General features: G+C 43.3%; 1 protein-coding gene across 1 annotated transcript in view; it reads right to left on the bottom strand.

Moving 5' to 3' along the window:
• The window catches only part of LOC118355995 (cytochrome P450 3A12-like), a 32954-nt gene extending 21483 nt beyond the window's left edge, over positions 1-11471 (bottom strand). Inside the window, exons 1-4 of the mRNA XM_035722051.1 lie at positions 11310-11471; positions 7403-7496; positions 5457-5509; positions 2339-2438 (exon numbers count right to left, since the gene is read on the bottom strand). Of these exons, the coding sequence (XP_035577944.1) occupies positions 2339-2438; positions 5457-5509; positions 7403-7496; positions 11310-11380 (318 nt within the window). The 5' untranslated portion in view covers positions 11381-11471. The remainder of the gene's footprint in view (positions 1-2338; positions 2439-5456; positions 5510-7402; positions 7497-11309) is intronic.
• Positions 11472-18912: the final 7441 nt, after the last annotated feature.

The following is an 18912-nucleotide window of genomic DNA, read 5'->3' on the forward strand; positions in this document are numbered from 1 at the left end:
GTTATTAGAGGCAAATGGCAGATAGAAATCAAATGGTACAAAATTTGGGGAATGAGATGAAAAAGTTCTGGAGACTGAATATACTGCATGGTGAGTATAATTATTTTTTTAAAGATTTTATTTATTTATTTGACAGAGAGAGACACAGCGAGAGAGGGAACACAAGCAGGGGGAGTGGGAGAGGGAGAAGCAGGCTTCCCGCCGAGCAGGGAGCCCGATGCGGGGCTCGATCCCAGGACCCTGGGATCATGACCTGAGCTGAAGGCAGACGCTTAACGACTGAGCCACCCAGGTGCATCTGGTGATTATAATTATTAATAATGTACTATATATTTGAAATTTAAAAGTAGATTTTACATGTTTTAATACACACACACATCGGGCTGCCTGGGTGGCTCAGTCATTAAGCTCTGAGTTTGGCTCAGGTCATGATCCCAGGGTCCTAGAATCAAGCCCTGCATCGGGCTCCCTGCTCAGCAGGGAGCCTGCTTCTCCCTCTCCCACTCCCCCTGCTTGTGTTCCCTCTCTTGCTCTCTCTGTCAAATAAATAAATAAATATCTAAAAAAAAAAATACACACATACACAAAGAAACTCTGGGTGGTGACAGATATGTTAATTCATTTGTCATAATCACTTCACAATGTATACACAAATCAAAACATCACAGTTAAATATATACAGTGTTCACTATAAATAGATATTTATATATATATATATAAATATTTAAATGGTAAAAGACTGAATGCTTGCCCTTAACATCAGGAACAAGACTAAATGTGTACCCTCACCACTCTTATTTAACATCTTACTAGAAATCATAGCTAATGGAATAAGACAAAACAAAGAAATAGAGACATAAGATTGGAAAAATAAAAATAAGAGTGTCCCTATTTCTAGTTCAGGTGACATAATTGTTAATGTAGAAAATCTTAAGGAATATAAAAAAGAACACCTCTGATTCTAATAAACGAGCTAAGCTAGGTTGTAGGAAACAAGATCAACAGAAAAATCAACCCTGTTTCTATATAATAACAAGAATATGTCAAAGCACAGTAAAAACACAGTAACAATTATAATCACACAAAGAAAGTGAAATACTTTAAATGTATATTTAACAAACCTATATGGCCTTCCTGTGCTGAGAACTAAATGTTGGTGAAAAGAATCAAAGAAAACCTAAATAAACACACATTGCATTCATAGATTGAAAGACCTGACTTAGGAAAGATACAGATTTTCCACATATTGATGGATAGGTTTAAGTCATGTATTACAAAAGCCCAGCAAATATTACATAAACATAGATAAGCTAATTCTTAATTTGTATGGAAAGGCAAAGGAGCTAGAATACCTAAAACAATTTCAACAACAACAACAACATCAAAAAATGGGAGGAATCACTGCTCATGATGCTGAGACTTACTATATGGCCACAGTAATCAAGAGAGCCTGGCATTGGTGGAGGGAGAGATACAGAGATCAATGAACGGAACAGAGAATGAGAAATAGACATCACACATATAAGCCAACTCAATTTTGATACTGCTACAAAAGCAATTCAATGGAGGAAGTATAGCCTTTTCACAAAGGGTGCTGGAGCAATTAGACATCCATAGGCCAAAAACAAGGATCTTTGACCTACACTTCACACCTCACAATTAACACTAAAAATTGACACAAAATGGATCACAGACTTAAATGCGAAACATAAAACCATATAGGATTTACATTATAAATATAAAACATAAAACTATATAGTTAAAGGTAAAACAAAAAAAGTAAATACTTGGAGAAAATCCTAGGGCCTTAGGGCTAGGTGAAGATTTTTCAAACTTGATGCCGAAGTCACAACCCATAAATGGATAAAAGGATACACTGGCCTTGTCAAAATTAAAAAGAAAAACCCAAAATTGTGTGCTCTGCTGAAAACCCTGAGATAATGAAGAGACAAGCTACACACTGTGCCTATAAAAGAGTAGTAAGAGGGAGACTCTTTGGTGATGGAACAACCTTGTAACGTCATTGGGGTGGCGGATACACAAATCTACATGTAAGATAAATGTTCGGGGAACAACACACACACACACACACACACACAGGCACACGCACACGAGTGCATATAAAACTGCTCAAATCTGTTTAAGTTCTGTGACTAGAACCAATGTCAAACTCGGCTTGGACACTGTACTATAGTTGAGCAAGATATAGCCTTAGAGGAAACGGCTTGAAGGTTACATGACATGGGACCTTCAGTGACAACTTCCTGTGAATCTATTCTTATTTCCAAATAAAAGTTTTATAAGTAACTATGGAAACGTAAAATAAATCCATGCCTACCCGCCGGTTTGTGAAGACAGAGTAACATTCTTTCACGAGTACCGTTTTGATCATGTCCGGATCCATGATAGCCAACACAGGCTGTCGCCCATCATAAAACCTGTGTGGGGAAAAGAGACCTGATTACACTTAACATGACAGTTTCTGCAGTTGCAGCCACGCCTGGAAGTCTAGACTTTTATCCGGATGGTACCTAATCTATTCTCTGAGATCATGGTTAGAAAAAACATTAGAACATCTCTTAAGTCTAGGTGTGTACATGGGTATTTCTTGGACCATTCTCCGTAATTTTTTGTATGTTTAAAATGCTTCAAATATTTTAGAAGTAGGGCAAACAGTTCAAATAATTTATCTATATTAACAAAAAAGAAGTTAGGGTGGTAAATAACTGAAGGCAAGTAAATTATCTAGGAACAAAAAAAATAATGGAGAGTCTGTCTACCCAGTCACTAAAAATTATAATTTTGAAGATATATCAAACACATGAAAGGCATAGGAGAGAATATTAGATGAAAATTGTGCATACACTGATCACATATATGTAACATGTGTCTGCAAATGAAAAGACTTGGAATACTCAAAAAGTGATGGCAAAATTATGAATTATTTCTTTATTTAATAAAATTGCTTCCCAGTTACATGTGAAAGGAAATATTATTTTTAATATCGAGAGAGGTCCTTGATAGCATTAAGTCAGAAAATTTTGAAACAAAAGAAAAGAGAAAAAAAGAAAGACAGAAAAATACATATAACTCATTCTAGAGGTATTTCCTTTTTATTACTTATATTTATTCTTTATGTGGGTCCCAGGTGTGAGCTCCTTGGGCTTCATGTGACATCCCTAAGCAACGTGGCAAGCCCACTTTTGCACATGTCTCACACAAAGCTGACTCTTTATATGTGATCCATCCCTCTCCAGCCTGACTTGACTGCCCCTGTGGCCTTTAATGGGAATCTGTCCCCAGCAAGAGGTTTACTTTAAGCTTAATTAGACCATAAATAAATAAAATTTATTTTGTTTCCACTATACATCATTTGCATTTACTAGGAAAAAATGAAAGATTTTCCACAAGTCCCCTATTCTTTCTTTTTTTTCTTTTTTTTATTATGTTATGTTAGTCACCATATAGTACATCATTAGGTTTTGATGTAGTGCTCCATGATTCACTGTTTGCGTACAACACCCAGTGCTCCATGCAATATGTGCCCTCCTAAATACCCGTCACCCGGCTAACCCATCCCCCCACCCCCTCCCCTCTAAAACCCTCAGTTTGTTTCCTGGAGTCCATAGTCTTTCATGGTTCATCTCTCCCTCCGATTTCCCCCTTTCATTTTTCCCTTCTTTCTCCTAATGTCCTCCATGCTGTTCCTTACGTTCCACAAATAAGTGAAACCATATGATAAGTGACTTTCTCTGCTTGACTTATTTCACTTAGCATAATCTCCTCAGTCCCATCCATGTTGATGCAAAAGTTGGGTATTCATCCTTTCTGATGGCTGAGTAATATTCCATTGTATATAAGGCCCACATCTTCTTTATCCATTCATCTGTTGAAGGGCATCTCGGCTCTTTCCACACTTTGGCTTTTGTGGACATTGCTGCTATGAACATGGGGGTGCATATGGCCCTTCTTTCCACTACATCTGTGTCTTTGGGGTAAATACCCAGTAGTGCAATTGCCGGGTCATAGGGTAGCTCTATTTTTAATTTTTGGAGGAACCTCCACACTGTTTTCCAAAGTGGCTGTACCAACTTACATCCCAACCAACAGTGTGAGAGGGTTTCCCTTTCTCCACAACCTCTCCAAAGTTTGTTGTTTCTTGCCTTGTCCATCTTTGCCATTCTAACTGGTGTGAGGTGGTATCTCAGTGTGGTTTTGATTTGAATTCCCTGATGGCTAATGACCTTATTCTTCCTTTGATGTCATAGGGGAAATTCAAATGGTTTAATGATCACATCAAAAAATGGATGGGACCACTACACTAAATACTACCCATCTCCAAAAAGTATTCTAAAACTCAGAAGGTTTTAGTGGGGGTCAAGTATACTCAGTGTTGAAGCGGTGATAGAAATTACTGAGGTAGCACTTAGGTCTGTCTGCTCTCCCAGCAGCCTGATTGTATTTATTGGAGGATTCCCCTTGTCCCATCATGTTTCTTCAAAAACATGTGGGTAGACAAGGGACAGTGCTTTAGGGTAACCCTTTTCTTAAGGATGTCTTTTACCTTAGCTTTTTTTTCTTTAAATTCAATTAGCCAACATATAGTACATCGTTAGTTTTTGATGTAGTGTTCAATGATTCATTAGTTGCATATAAACCCAGTACTCATCACATCACGTGCCCTCCTTAATGCCCATCATCCAGTTACCCCATCCCCCCACCCACCTCCCTTTCCACAACCCTCAGTTTGTTTCCCGGAGTCAAGAGTCTCATGGTTGGGCTCCATCTCTGATTTCTTCCCATTCAGTTTGCCCTCCCCTCCCCTATAATCCTCTGCACTAACCCTTTATATTCATGATCTCACACAGCCCTAATATTGCTTCCACTACCAGTTAAATTCAGATTCTTGGGACCCACCCCATATGCTCCACATTCAGCATTCCGGGGGATGGAAACCAAGAATCTGCATTTTGAACAAGCTCTCCCAGGTGATTCTTACCCACAGCCAAGCATGAGAACCATGTACTAAGGACAGAACTGGGGCCCACCATGTAAGACTGGCTCCATCCACAGCTGAGCAGTACTGAATGTGGGAAGGGGCAGTGGAGCTGAACCAGTGGTGATCCAGACATCTGGGTTCTTTCTATGCCATCATGTTGTTTATGGCCAATGCCATTCAGAGACGATGGTTTCTGAAGACATGACCCGAGAAAAGAAAGAGGTATGGAGAGGTACCTGCTCCCTGCTGTGAGCAGCCCAGCACCACACTATACCTCTCCAGGCCTGATTCACACTTAGACCTGCACACCTGGTGACACATGTGATCCCAGGAGGCAGAGGTTCCAGAAGCTTTACTACAGCAGGCTTCATCCCAAGGGGCTCTTGGCTGAGACTGTTCACACCACAGGGGCTTCATCATAATAAGTCTATCCAGTGGAAGTTTCCAGAACACTCACCCCCAAAATCTTCCATACGTTCTAAAACATTTCTCATCAAAACCAGAAAAACCCTGCAAGAAGAAACAAAACATATTACTAATCTAAATCTCCTGAGCCCCATCTCCTACAGGGACGAGAAGGACTCAGATCACATGAAATGCAGCTTACTATCTCACTGGCACTCAGAGGGAAGCTCTTATGCACAGGTGTCTTACTGGAAAGGAGAGAAAACAAGAGGATATTGAAATGGAGAAATTCAAGTCCCTCTTGAATCCTCTCCAAGTATTGCAGATACTGAACAACTTACCCTGTCTGTGAGGACTACAGAACCTCTGAAATTCTGGCCTGTTTGGCTTGTGCCTGTGTTGTCTCTAAATCTCAGAGTCCTCTGAATTATTACCTCAGGGCCCTTGGGAAAACTGGAGCTAAGGGAAAGTCAGTGTGGCCTGCGCCCTCTGAACCCCCAGTCAGCATCCTGTTCATTGATCTCAGGAGGCCTACTAGAATTCCAGGGGATTTAGGAAATTAAGACACCAGTGACCTCTTTTAGTCTAGCAGATTTACAGAAGTCTAAGACATGTTTGTTGAGTGAGTAAGTGAGAGATGAGTGAAGGAATGACAAGGTGGACTCGCCTTCCAGTCATCCAGCAAACACAGGAAGAAGGGACCATGCCACCACTCCACAAAGGGCAGAACAAATTAAAATACTTGATATGAGTTTTCACTTAAGAAAAGAACAACAAAACTTCCTGTCCCTAAGTTTTAGCTGTGACTTTGATGTACTAACGGTGCAGAACAGGGTCCCAGAAATGTGGATCTTGGGGTGCCGGTACTAAGGAGTTGATCTGGGAAAAGAGGAAAGGAAATTATTGCTTTTCTGGAGAGAAAAAGTCCGGGAAGTTCTCAGGTGGTAACTGGGCACCGAGAGTCTCAACAGGGAGAAGTGGGATCTGAGAAACAAGCCTCAGGTCTGGGGGAAAGGGACTCCACAGCAGAGAGCAGCCTGCACGTGAGACTCTGCCTGCTGGTCTTCTGATGTGAGCTCCTAACCTTCTGGCCCAGGGGGGCCTCAGACAAGCCACCAGAGCTGGATGAGCCACACATCAGTCTGTGTGTCTGCTAATACATTCCACTCAGCACATTAACTTCTTAATAATGTTTGTCAAAGCATCTCTTTTCTAGTGATTTTGCATGGGCAGTTGTACCTTATGTGAAGAACAATATACATATAAACACAACTTGATCAAAGATGAAAACCTGAAGTCAATAGAAAGCACCATCTCCCCTCAGCAAAACTCCCTCCCTGCTCAACTCACCCAGAAGGTGCCTACAATGAAGGTAGGGAAGTAAAGCAGAGAGCTCTGGGTCAACCTCTCAAAACCCAAGAGATGTCACCATTAGCAAAGGGTGAGTTAGAGCTTGGAAATAAAGGCAGGGGGCTGGCAATTTTTGAGAGAATTCAAGTATGTGCAAATTCCCTAAAGGTGAATTTGGAATGCCCAATAAACTGAAGTTCCAGAGCTATCCAGCAAAACAAAAGGCTACCCAGAGCTTGTACTATGAACAGAAAAGTCTGACTCTAGCATACACAGCTTAATGGACCACTAGCGTGGACCCCCTTGATGCTCTTCTCCTAATACCAAATACAATGGTGCCTTCCTGTGAATCTGCACCTGCCAGAAACAAAAGCCTCTTCTCGATGCTCACAAGCTAGAACATCGAGTCCTGGGTTGAAGCAGCCAGAGAGCTGGGGCTGCCCACTGAGGCAAACCCTGAGGCTCCTGACAGCAGACACTAGAGCCCCGGGGTAGAACTGGCCATGTGCTGGGTGGGGCCTGTGACACCACTTCTGGGAAGTCTGAGCTTCCTAAGTACTTCTTCCTGAGGATGAGCATATCTACAATGAAACGAAGCTGGGATTGACAATCATAAGAAGCGAAAGAGGGAGCTCAGGCAACACTCACCTTACGGTAGGCCAGAGCAGTTCCCACAAAAGGCCAAGGTGTTGGCCCAGGAATTCCCAGCTTCTTAAAAAGTCCATGTGTGGAGGTCCCATATCTATAAAGTGAAAGAGAAAGCCAGGTCACAGGGATGGTGGAATAAGTGCTGAGGCTGGCAGTCACTGACACAGAACTGGGACAGGGAAGGGAGGGAGGTAACATGTAGGCCAGAAATAATAAGAGCAATTCCAACGACAATAATTACATTCCTTCATCATCTCCTTCCCCACCTCCACTGTGAGACCCACAAAACGTAATGATGATTAGCTAAGGGCAGCCGAAATCTTCACGGTCCCAATCCTAAAGTGACGACTTGATAAGTGTTTCCACACGAGTGCTCCTAAAAGGGTCATGCTGATCTCTTCCAGGAAATCCACTCATGCCATTTAGTAAATGACTCTTCCGTAACTTTCTCTAGGGAGAAAGAGAAAAAATTTCTGCTCCAATGATGAGATTTTGCTTAAGTATATCCACTCAATAATAGAGGGTTTGTGAGAGCCTACCATGAACGTGTGCTGCAGTTTGCTCAGAGACTTTTGTGGTTTTCCTTCCTTGTAGGACCTATCTCTGTGTGAGATCTGGTCCTTCTGAAATCTATGTTCGTTGAGACACCTTGAGCAACAACAGTGTTCTCATTTCTGTACAATGAAAACTGTGTCCAAGGCTCCACTGGCCTCACTGAAAAGTGAGATGCTTTCAGCTCCACCCAAGTCTCTGTTGTCAGGTACTCTGGTTCTCCTGAGCTGCAGAGAAGGGGGGCTGACCCATATGTGCCCTAAACGATACCATATAAAAGAATCCGTAAGGAAACAATCCATTTCCAGACCATTCTTCCCCTCATGGCATCTGGTCCCTCAACCTGTGATACTCACCTGCTCAGCACACTGCCAGGTACACTCTTTTTTTTTTTTTTCAAGATGGTCACTCACAAAGCAGTTAGTTTACCAACTCTGTGCAACAACTGTCTCAGAAATCCATTACAGATGGTGCTCCCTATGGCAGGCTTGTCTACAATCATCTTTCATGGGTCATGTGCGGAATCCCACAACTGGGGTTCTGGATCCTTGCAAGCCTTCCACTTAGGTGTTGCTGACAGATCGCAGAGTGGAGGAAGAAGACAGGCTGAAGGAGGAAGCTGCCAGAAACCATTTTACCCATGAACTTGCTAGGCCTACAAGGCTAACCCCATAGAGGCAATTTAGGAAAGTATGGCGGGAACGGATGCTAGGTAGAAACGGCTCAACAAACCCTGCAGGTGTTTTCAGCTAACTGATAGGGGGCCTTCCAAAGTCCAGATACCTCCAGTCAACAGCAGAATACATGTTATGCAACATAAAATGAGTGATGATAAAATATTCCAAGATTGGGATTAACACCTTATCTCCTCTTCTCTGGAGGTGAGCCTTTAAGATAGTACAGGTTCCAGATATTCTGTACAAATCCAGCAAATTGTATATTATGTAATCAAATAATCCCCCAAAGTTGCATAAAAGGACCTGGGTTTGAGGGACCAGCAGAGGTACCTCAGCCTGGCCCAGCTGGGTGTTTGGATCCTTTTTCCAGAAGAGTGGACGCAGGAGTACCTACTGCCAGAAGCGGGGGTGGCCTAGTCCCACCTCCATTCTATCCTTGCTATCACCAGCACAACATATCAATTCCTGTTTCTGAACATTCGACATGCTCCGTGAACTCCCAAGTGAGGCCAAGCAACTGAGTGATGTGACCCAAGGAAAGATCTGGTCTAGTGTCTAAACTCACATGGCTCCATAAGAAGGCAGAGGGTGGGCTGGGTGAATTTTTCTGATTCTTTCCAGCTTCCCTCCTCTTGGTAGAGTCATGTTGCACTTGGTACAAATGAAGGGGTTAAAATAAAGCCACTCATTTTTCTTGCCTTTACATTGCACTGGCATACAGAAGGCACTGTCTACACGTAATGACACCTGGCTACACCAGTGTTTTCTAAGTCTACAGGGTTGTTTGCCTGGTGGTGACAATATCCAGTGACAGCCCCACTGCAAGACAGACTACACACGGTGTGGCTTATAGGGTGGCCCTGTCCCCTGGCTTCTAGCAGATGAGATGCTAACCCTGCAGTCCATGACAACCTTCTGTAGGAAAAGGATCAAGGAGTAGCTCTCAGAGGTCTGCTCTGAGGGAGGACTATTCTCCCACTCCATCCCCAAGTCCTACCTGGATGCCTCTCACATCAGTACTGGCTCACAGTCCCACTACTCACCTGTGCTGAGAGGTTAAAATAATCTGCGGGGCCCATGTATTGAAAAAATAGACAATCTGTGACATAAAAGTGTGTATGGGTACACCAAATTCACATTGCCAACATCACTCTAGAAGGCTGAGGTCATCTATGTACCTTTATAGTCACAAAAGCTGAACCAACAGCCCTGTTGTATCGTTCAGAAAGAACATGCTGGCAATAGTTTTATCTCAGTAGAAGACCTATTATTAAATAGAATGAAATTAAACCATATCAATTCATCTTAAATGTCATCACACAGAAAACGTGTTGCACGATACTTGGCATTCCTAACCTTTTTCTCAGAAAATGAAAATGAGGTCTCCATGTTTATGCTCCTGTCCTCATGATTTCCTACACTTCAAGAAAGTGAAATTGAAACAGAGGTTAAATGTGACATGGAGGGTCCTTCCCTACCCACATTGTGAAACTAAGTCTTTCCCAACCTGTTCCGTGATACCAGAAATCCCACCACTGACAAGAATTCCTCTGCTAGACAGGTTGAGTCTTCCTATTGTACTGTAACATACAGGCAAAAACACATTTAAAATCCAAATTGGCTTTCAGGGCACTGTCTTTGTGGCTGCTGGAAGATTTCATATCATGGGTAAAGAAATCTCCATACTGGGGCGCCTGGGTGGCTCGGTCGTTAGGCGTCTGCCTTTGGCTCAGGTCATGATCCCAGGGTCCTGGGATCGAGCCCCGCATCAGACTCCCTGCTGCACGAAAAGCCTGCTTCTCCCCCTCCCACTCCCCCTGCTTGTGTTCTCTCTCTCTCGCTGTGTCTCTCTGTGTCAAATAAATAAACAAAATCTTAAAAAAAAAAAACTTAAAAAAAATGTCTGTACTGATGCTAACCTTCCTAGAGACTGGAAAGGAAAGGTGACATGAATACAATTTTAAGAAATCTGCCAAGTCTCCTCAGCTCTAAAGATGCTCATTTAGGGGTAAAGTGTTCTGTATATTATGGGGGGCAGGGTGGTAATGGCCAGGAGAAGGGCAGAAAAGAGGGAAGAGGCCAGTCAGGAGAGGAATGCGAGGCATCTGCAGCCCCCCTGGAAGTCTGGGTGCACCAGGTGCCCTGCGTCCATGATGCCTGGTGGTGGAGAGAGGGGAGTAGGAGCCACCTGAGTGACACAGGCGCAGTCCTTCTACACATCTCTTGCAGTGGACCGAGAGGAGAAGGTGAAGATAATGAGACAAAGACCCAAGGCACTCCCTCTGCCTCCAGAATCCCCCACAGCTTGGAAGGCGGTGAGGACCCCAGAGCACCGGGGCCTGTTGATTTTACTCTGCCTCTGCTGAATTCTGCTGGGTTAGTCCAGGTCCCAACTGGTAGTCAATCAGAAGATCATCCCTAGGAGCAAATAATGTCACTCTAGCTCCTAGCTACAGAAATTGGAGTTGGGGTGTGGGGGCTTCAGCAGATCAGCAGATCTGATGAGGTCAGTAATAACGCTTTATGTATTCTTAGCATGTTTGAAGCACCCAACACTTGAGCAGCTTCCCCTTTGTTAACTTTTCTGATCCTCAAAACAGGCGAGGAAAACGGGGTAGATGCTGATTAGCAACCCAAGTCCAGGGTTCCAGAGGCAATGAGCCTGGACAGTTACTCACAGATAGAGGAACACGAGGCCGGTAGCCAGGAGAAGCCAGGTTTCCATGGAAAAGCTTGGGATCAGGTCCATGGCCACTTTTCCTCTATGAATTCTCTTTCCTTTCGTTCAGCAGGGTTGCTAGTCTTTGCTGGCCTGTGTGTGCGGAGCTTCCGTTCCCACCAGTGGTGATTCAGTGACGCTGGAATGTCTCTACCGAAAAAGGGGCGGGGCTAGAGCTACAGCCAGTAGCAGGGCCCCCCCGAGCTCCACCCGCAGGTGCCCCCCCAGTCATGCGTGCTGGCAAGGCATCCTGCATACTCCCAGTTTGACCTCCAATGAGTTCCTACTCTGTGGGAAATCAATAAATAACTCAGTGTTATCAGTAATCTCAAAGGTTAGCGAAACTCATTAAAGTCACTATCCTTAAATCTCTAACCCATCCTTGTCAGCGTGGCTCCCTGCACCCCTAAATACTTGAAACTCTTCAAACAAGAACGTGTAGATCTACACATCTTCACCCATGTAGTTTCCTCTGCCTAAAAATGTCCCTGTGCCCCCTACAAGGATCCTACTCATCGTTCAAACCCAGCTCCGACAGAATCCCCTCTGGTAGAGTCTTCCCTCACCAATCTCCTTGAACACATATAACCACTTCATCCTCTGGGAAACTTCTGTCCCCCCAGCCCCAGTTCTATGATGACCCTTTCTACCCTCCAGCCCTGGACACCTATTAGCCTTAGATAGAGAGCTTCTCAAGGGCGCCGTCTGTGTACTCATCAACATTAGGAGCCTAGTCCCCCACAAAGCACTATATGCTCAGGGGGCATCCAGAAAGGTTGGTGGAGTTGAGTTGGTGTCGGTGAAATTGTGCCCGCATGGCCGGAGAAACTGGATTATATGGCATACCTATGGAATCCATGGGACGATGGAGCCCTGCAAATAGATAATTAACGGCTCCTGGGTGGCTCAGCTGGAGAAGCATCTGCCTTTGACTCAGGTCGTGGTCCTGGGGTCCTGGGATTGAGCCCCATGTCAGGTTCCCTGCTCAGCAGGGTGTCTGCTTCTCTCTCTTCCTCTGCCTGCCGCTCCACCTACCTGTACTCTTGCACGCGCGCTCTCTCTCTTAAATTTTTTAAAAATAGATAATTAAGAAAGAAGTGGCTGCCATCTTGAATAGCAACAATGGACAGACATAGGAAGCTGGAAAAACTTTACCCCCAGGGAAAGTAGGAGAGAGAGACCAGGAATTCTGAAATATTTCTGCCCCCTTTTGGTGCCTTCACTGGTGACCGTTCAGCGGGGTCATGCTATTATCCCTGTTTACAGATGTAGAAACTGATACTCACTGACTGCCTTGTGTTTCCAACAGCCACTGATCACAAGAACAAATTGTAAATAAGCAAACATGAAGAGAGACTGAAAAGTCTGTGCTCTGCAACACCAGCATTCAGTGCTTGCCCTTCCCTGACAAGGGTCCCTGTGGGAAATAGTGAGACCCAGGCTGCAACAGCAAACTGGTTAAAATTCTGTCCCTAACTCCATGGCGATCTGCCCAGCAGCTTCTTCGTTCGTCTTCCAGAACAATGACTCCACCTCATCTCAGCAGGGAAGACAGATGCTAGTCAAGATGATAGTAAGGGGGAACACTACATCAAAAACTAATGATGTAATGTATGGTGAGTAACATAACAATAAAAAATTTCTTAAAAAGATGATAGTAAGGGTACTGTTGTATGCGATTGCCTCCCTATGTTCCCCAGCAGAGAAGTACACAGAATACACACAAACAAGGAAGACTCCTGTCATCTGATAATCTGGACAATTTTATTCTCTCACCTAAACACAAAGCTTTTCTTATTTTACTTGGAAATCAGGCCTCTGTGGGAACTAATGTGGTTTCATCCTTCTCCAAAATGCATGCTCAGCTATGACGATTTCATAACTAAGTCTAATATGAGCATCCACCTGCCCTATTCACCTGAGGGTCTGCTCCATCTGGTTGGAATCTACACTAACAGCGACAGGCTAGTCATTGCTGGGGACTAAAATGCAGCTAGCGCCAGACCAATACAGATGGCCTTGTCTGCAAGGGGAAGTAATGGAGGCTTGAGCTTTGCTCCCCATCCTTCCCCAGAAGGAACACCTGACACGAGGAGACTCGCATCCTCAGAGTTGTACAGAAGGTGTGAAGGGGGACACTGTGTGCCAGAAGGACATCCCAAACACCCCATGGCTCTCATCTACTCCTTCCTGTACCAACATGCTCATCATGTACTTTCCATACTCTGCTCTAAATATGTGGGGTAAAAATATAACTAAGACCCACACATCATTCCGGTTGAAGATAGAGGAAACTAACAGATAATTATAGCACAGCCAAGGAAAAGTAACTGTTTCCTCCTCAACAATGAAGGATTTATCTGCTTTCTCAGTCTCCCTAGCTATTGGTCAAAACTGAATCTCAAATACCATTCAGGGAAGCCTGAGGCTCAGATATCAGTGTAGGTGGACAGGTTGTCAGAAACTCAGCGATGCAAGGAGCCCTGGCTGTCTAATAGTCTCATCCCTTTGTATCGTGAGCCCACATGGCGCCTCTTCTCTTCTCAGAAGCTGGGCCTGATTTCTTTCTACTGGCCAAGAGAACCGCTCACAGTAGGAGACCCAGTGTTGTTCTGGAATGATTTGTGACTCACATTCAAATTGCACAGGTCACAATCTCAAGTGTGCAAAACTGAAAGCCAGATTATGTGTCTGTTCCTAAGCTGTCAAGCTCCCATTCCTCTCAGTAAGGCCAAATTTGATCTTGCTAATTCTGGGTAACCAGGGGGTATCTAAGTGTTGGTGGCTGGGCCCTGTGGTTGGTGTGGCAGTGAGGAGGTAAGTGACATTCCTGCCATAGGAAGAGTTGGGCCCCTCTCCCATTGTCATTCGATATTGGTTGGGCTCTATATTGCTGCATTCAGTCCATGGGCCAAGCACTAAATATTAAGAAGTCAAAATCCTTATGTTATGAACCTGACACTCTAAAGGGATGAGACACACTAAACAAATAACCACACAAGCATGGAGCTATAAATCAAGACCTGCTATAGGGGCGCTTGGGTGGCTCAGTCGGCTAAGCCTCTGCCTTTGGCTCAGGTCATGATTCCAGAATCCCGGGATTGAGTCCCGGGATGGAGCCCTGCATCAGGCTCTCTGCTCAGCAGGGAGTCTGCTTCTCCCTCTGCCCTCATCCCACTTGTGCTCTCTCTCTCTCTCTCAAATAAAATCTTTTTTAAAAATCTACTCTAAAGTAATGGTTTTGGTATATCTGGTGACTTTGCCCAGCCAGATACCTGACCCTCACAAGCCCTTTAGAAAGGTTCGCTCAATATGAAGTCATAAAGAGTTCAACTGGCGGCTGAGAGAGGACAAGAATTATAGAGTAACCCCAAATGATGCAATGTAGTTTCTTTTAGCAAGAGGAGGAGACATAAGTTCAAGCTTTAGTTCAAACATAGGTAAAGGTTTGGAGTTTGCTGGATGTGGACTGCCTGCTTTTTTTCTTCTTATTTATTATGCTTAAATGGCTCTTTCTCCCTCCTGCTCTATGAGGAGCCACTAAGGTTGTACATGATCAGAGACTTCATCATGGATTCTAATTGGAGCCTGCCATGTCTGTCCAGCTGTGTAAATGGCAGGGAGCAGGACCATGACACCTCACTTCTTCCCACTCCCCTAGGACTTAAACCACCCATAGGATGAGAATCCACTTGTCCTCCTCCACCTAGTGGGCAGAGTTTGTCTCTAAACGGTTCCCCAAGTAGAGTACCTTGTGGGTCAATAATTGCTAAAACCCAAAAGAACCAACCACAGGAGTAAGGAGAGCTCATTCTCTCTTTACCAATACAGTGTTTTTATAAAATTCAGTTAGGATTTCTAGGCAGAGCCGCGATAAGAAAGGAGAGTGAAGCATTTCACTTGAGGGCAAAATTGCCAAAATCTCAGTAATCATATAAACGATATACTTTATTTGAATATAATACTTTTAAAAGTCAATATTAAAACAATAAGGGATAAAATATCAAAATTTTAAAGAAAAAACCCTCTTACACTTTTGCTGGGAATGCAAGTTGGTACAGCCACTCTGGAAAACATATGGAGGTTCCTCAAGATGTTAAAAATAGAGCTACCGTACAGCACAGAAATTCCACTACTAGAACTTTACCCCAAAGATACAGATGTACTGAAAGAGAAGGGGCACATGCACCCCAATGTTCATAGCAGCAATGTCCACAATAGCCAAACTGTGAAAGAAACCAAGATGACCTTCAACAGATGAATGGATACAGAAAATGTGGTCCATATATACAATGGAATATTACTCGGCCATCAGAAAGGACGAATACCCGTCATTTCCTTTGATGTGGATGGAACTAGAGGTGATTATGCTAAGTGAAATAAGTGAAGCAGAGAAATACATTTATCATAGTGTTTCATTCATATGTGGAACATTAGCAATAGCATGGAGGACCACAGGGGAAGGGAGGGAAAACTGAATGGGAAGAAATCAGAGAGGAAGACAAACCATGAGAGACTCTGGACTGCAGGAAAAAATGAGGGTTACAGAAGGGAGGCGGATGGGGAATGGGATAACCGGGTGATGGGTATTAAGGAGGGCATGTGTTATGATGAGCAGTGGGTGTTATATGCAACTAATCAATCACTGAACACTACATCAAAAACTTATGATGTACTGTATGCTGGCTAACTAAATATAATTAAAAAAACTAAATAAACAAACCAATAAATAAATAAATAGAGACATGAAGTCTCTGACCATTTACAACCTCTCTCTCTCTCTCTCTCTCTCTCTCTCTCTCTATATATATATATATATATATATATACCAATATATATTGGTAATTTGCTACAAAAAACAATGGGAAGGAGAAAACTAGAGAATAATTCCAGGAGGTCCATCATTTGACCAACAGGGTCTCCAAAGAAAGAAAGAATAGAAAAAAATGAGACACATGGGGTGCCTGGGTGACTTGGTTGGTTAACTGTCACACTTGATTCTGGCTCAGGTCATGATCTCAGGGTTTTGCGATTGAGCCCTGCATCAGGCTCCACACTGGGCATGGACCCTGCTTGGGATTCTCTCTCTCCCTCCCTCTGGCCCTCCCCCACCACTCGCATGTGTGCTCTCTCTCAAAAAAAAAGAAAAGAAAAAAAGAAACAAACAAACAAAAAATTAAAACTGAGAGAAAAAATACAAAAAAATTTCCCAGGACTAAAGAACAACAGTCTCCAGAGTGAAAAGCCAATACACTGCACTGTCCAATAGACAGCCCCTGGACACACATGTGGCAAGTTATATTTAAATACACATTTATTAAAAATAGATAAAATTAGAAATGCAATTCCTCAGCCACACCAGCCACATTTCAAGTGTGCAATAGTCTCATGTGGCTGGAGGCAACCACATTGCACAACACAGATACAGAACATTTGCATCACTGCAGAAAGGCCTCTTGCGGGCACCTGGGTGGCACGTCAGTTGCGTGTCTGACTCTTGGTTTCAGCTCAATCATGATCTCAGGGTCATAGGATTGAGCCCTGGGTCAAGCTCTGCACTCAGCTGACTTCTGCTATGAATGAGATGCAGTCTAAACTGGATACCCTGACAGCCAGGGTAAATGAGGCCGAAGAATGAATTAGTGAGCTAGAAGATAAGATGTGAGAAAAGAAGGAAGTTGAGGAGGCCTGGGATAAACAGCTAAAAGCCCATGAGATCAGACGAAGAGAGATGAAAGATGCCATGAAACATTCCAGTGTCAGAATTACTGGGATCCCTAAGGGGGTGGAGAGAGAGAGAGAGGACTGGAAGGTACATTGGAGCAAATCATAGCTGAGAACTACACGAATCTGGGGAAGGAAACAAGCATTCGTGTCCAAGAGGCAGAGAGAACCCATCCCAAGATCAATGAGAATAGGCCAATGCCCCAGCAGAGCATAGTAAAACTTGCAAATCTTAGAACCAAGGAAGCTATCCTGAGAGCAGCTGGGGGAAGAGATTTCCATATGGAGGGAGGAACATCAGAATAATGTCAGACCTGTCCACAGAGACCTGGCAAGCCAGAAAGGACTGGCAAGACATATTCAGGGTACTAAATGAGAAGAACATGAAGCCAAGGATACTTTATCCAGCAAGCCTGTCATTCAGGATTGACAGAGAGAAAAGGAGCTTCCAGGACTGGCAAACTGAAAATATATGTGACCACCAAGATGGCCATGCAAGAAATATTGAGGGAGATTCCATAAAAGAAGAAAGACCCCAAGAGTAATATAGACCAGAAATTTACAGAGACAAATCTATAGAAAGAGGGACTTCACAGGCAACATGGTGGCACGAAAATCATATGTTTCAATAGTCACTCTCAATATGAATGGCCTAAATGCTCCCATGAAATGACACAGGGTTGCAGATTGGAGAGGAAGACATGACCCATTCATATGCTGTCTACAAGAGACTCACACTCAAGAGAACCTAAAGATACATCCAGACTGAAAGTGAGGGGATGGAGAACCATTTTTCACGCCACCGGAAAGCTGGAGTAGCAATTATCACATCAGACAAATTAGATTTTCAACTAAAGACTGTAGTAAGAGGTACAGAGGGACACTGTATCATTCTTAAAGGGTCTATCCAACAAGAAGATCTAACAATTGTAAATATCGATGCCCCCAACATGGGAGCAGACAACTACATAAGCCAACTGTTAACCAAAATAATGAGACATATTGTTAATAATACTTTAATAGTAGGAGACCTGAACACTCTACTCTCAGCAATACACAGATCATCTAAGCCGAAGATCAACAAAGAAACAAGAGCTTTGAATCACACACTGGACCAGATGGACTTCGTAGATGTACACAGAACATTCCACCCTAAAACAACAGAATACTCATTCTTCTCGAACGTACCTGGAACTTTCTCCAGAATAGGCCACATACTGGGCTACAAAGCAGGTCTCAGCGGATACCAAAAGATTGAGATTATCCCCTGAATATTCTCAGACCACAATGCTTTGAAAGTAGAACTCAATCACAAGAAAAATTTGGAAGGAATTCAAACACTTGGAAGCTGAAGACCATCCTGCTTCAAAATGTTTGGGTCAACCAGGAAATTAAAGAACTTAACCAATTCATGGAAACCAATGAGAATGAAAACACATTGGTCCAAAACCTATGGGATACTGCAAAGGCGGTTCTAAGGGGGAAATATATAGCCATCCAAGCCTCACTCAAAACAATAGAAAAATCTGGAAAACACAAGCTAACTTTACACCTTAAAGAACTGGAGAAAGAATGACAAATAAAGCCTAAGCCAAGCAGGAGAAGAGAAATCAAAAGATTAGAGCAGAGATCAGGGAATTAGAAACAAGAAATACAGTAGAGCAGATTGATGAAACTAGAAGCTGGTTCTTTGAAAGAATTAATAAGATCGATAAACCACTGGCCAGACTTAGGCAAAAGAAAAGAGAAAGGGCCCAAATTAATAAAAATTATGAGTGAAAGGGGAGAGATCATAACCAACACCAAGGAAATAGAAACAATTATTTGAAATTATTATC

The sequence above is a fragment of the Zalophus californianus genome, chromosome 10 (assembly GCF_009762305.2).
Source record: "Zalophus californianus isolate mZalCal1 chromosome 10, mZalCal1.pri.v2, whole genome shotgun sequence".
Lineage (NCBI taxonomy): Eukaryota > Metazoa > Chordata > Mammalia > Carnivora > Otariidae > Zalophus > Zalophus californianus.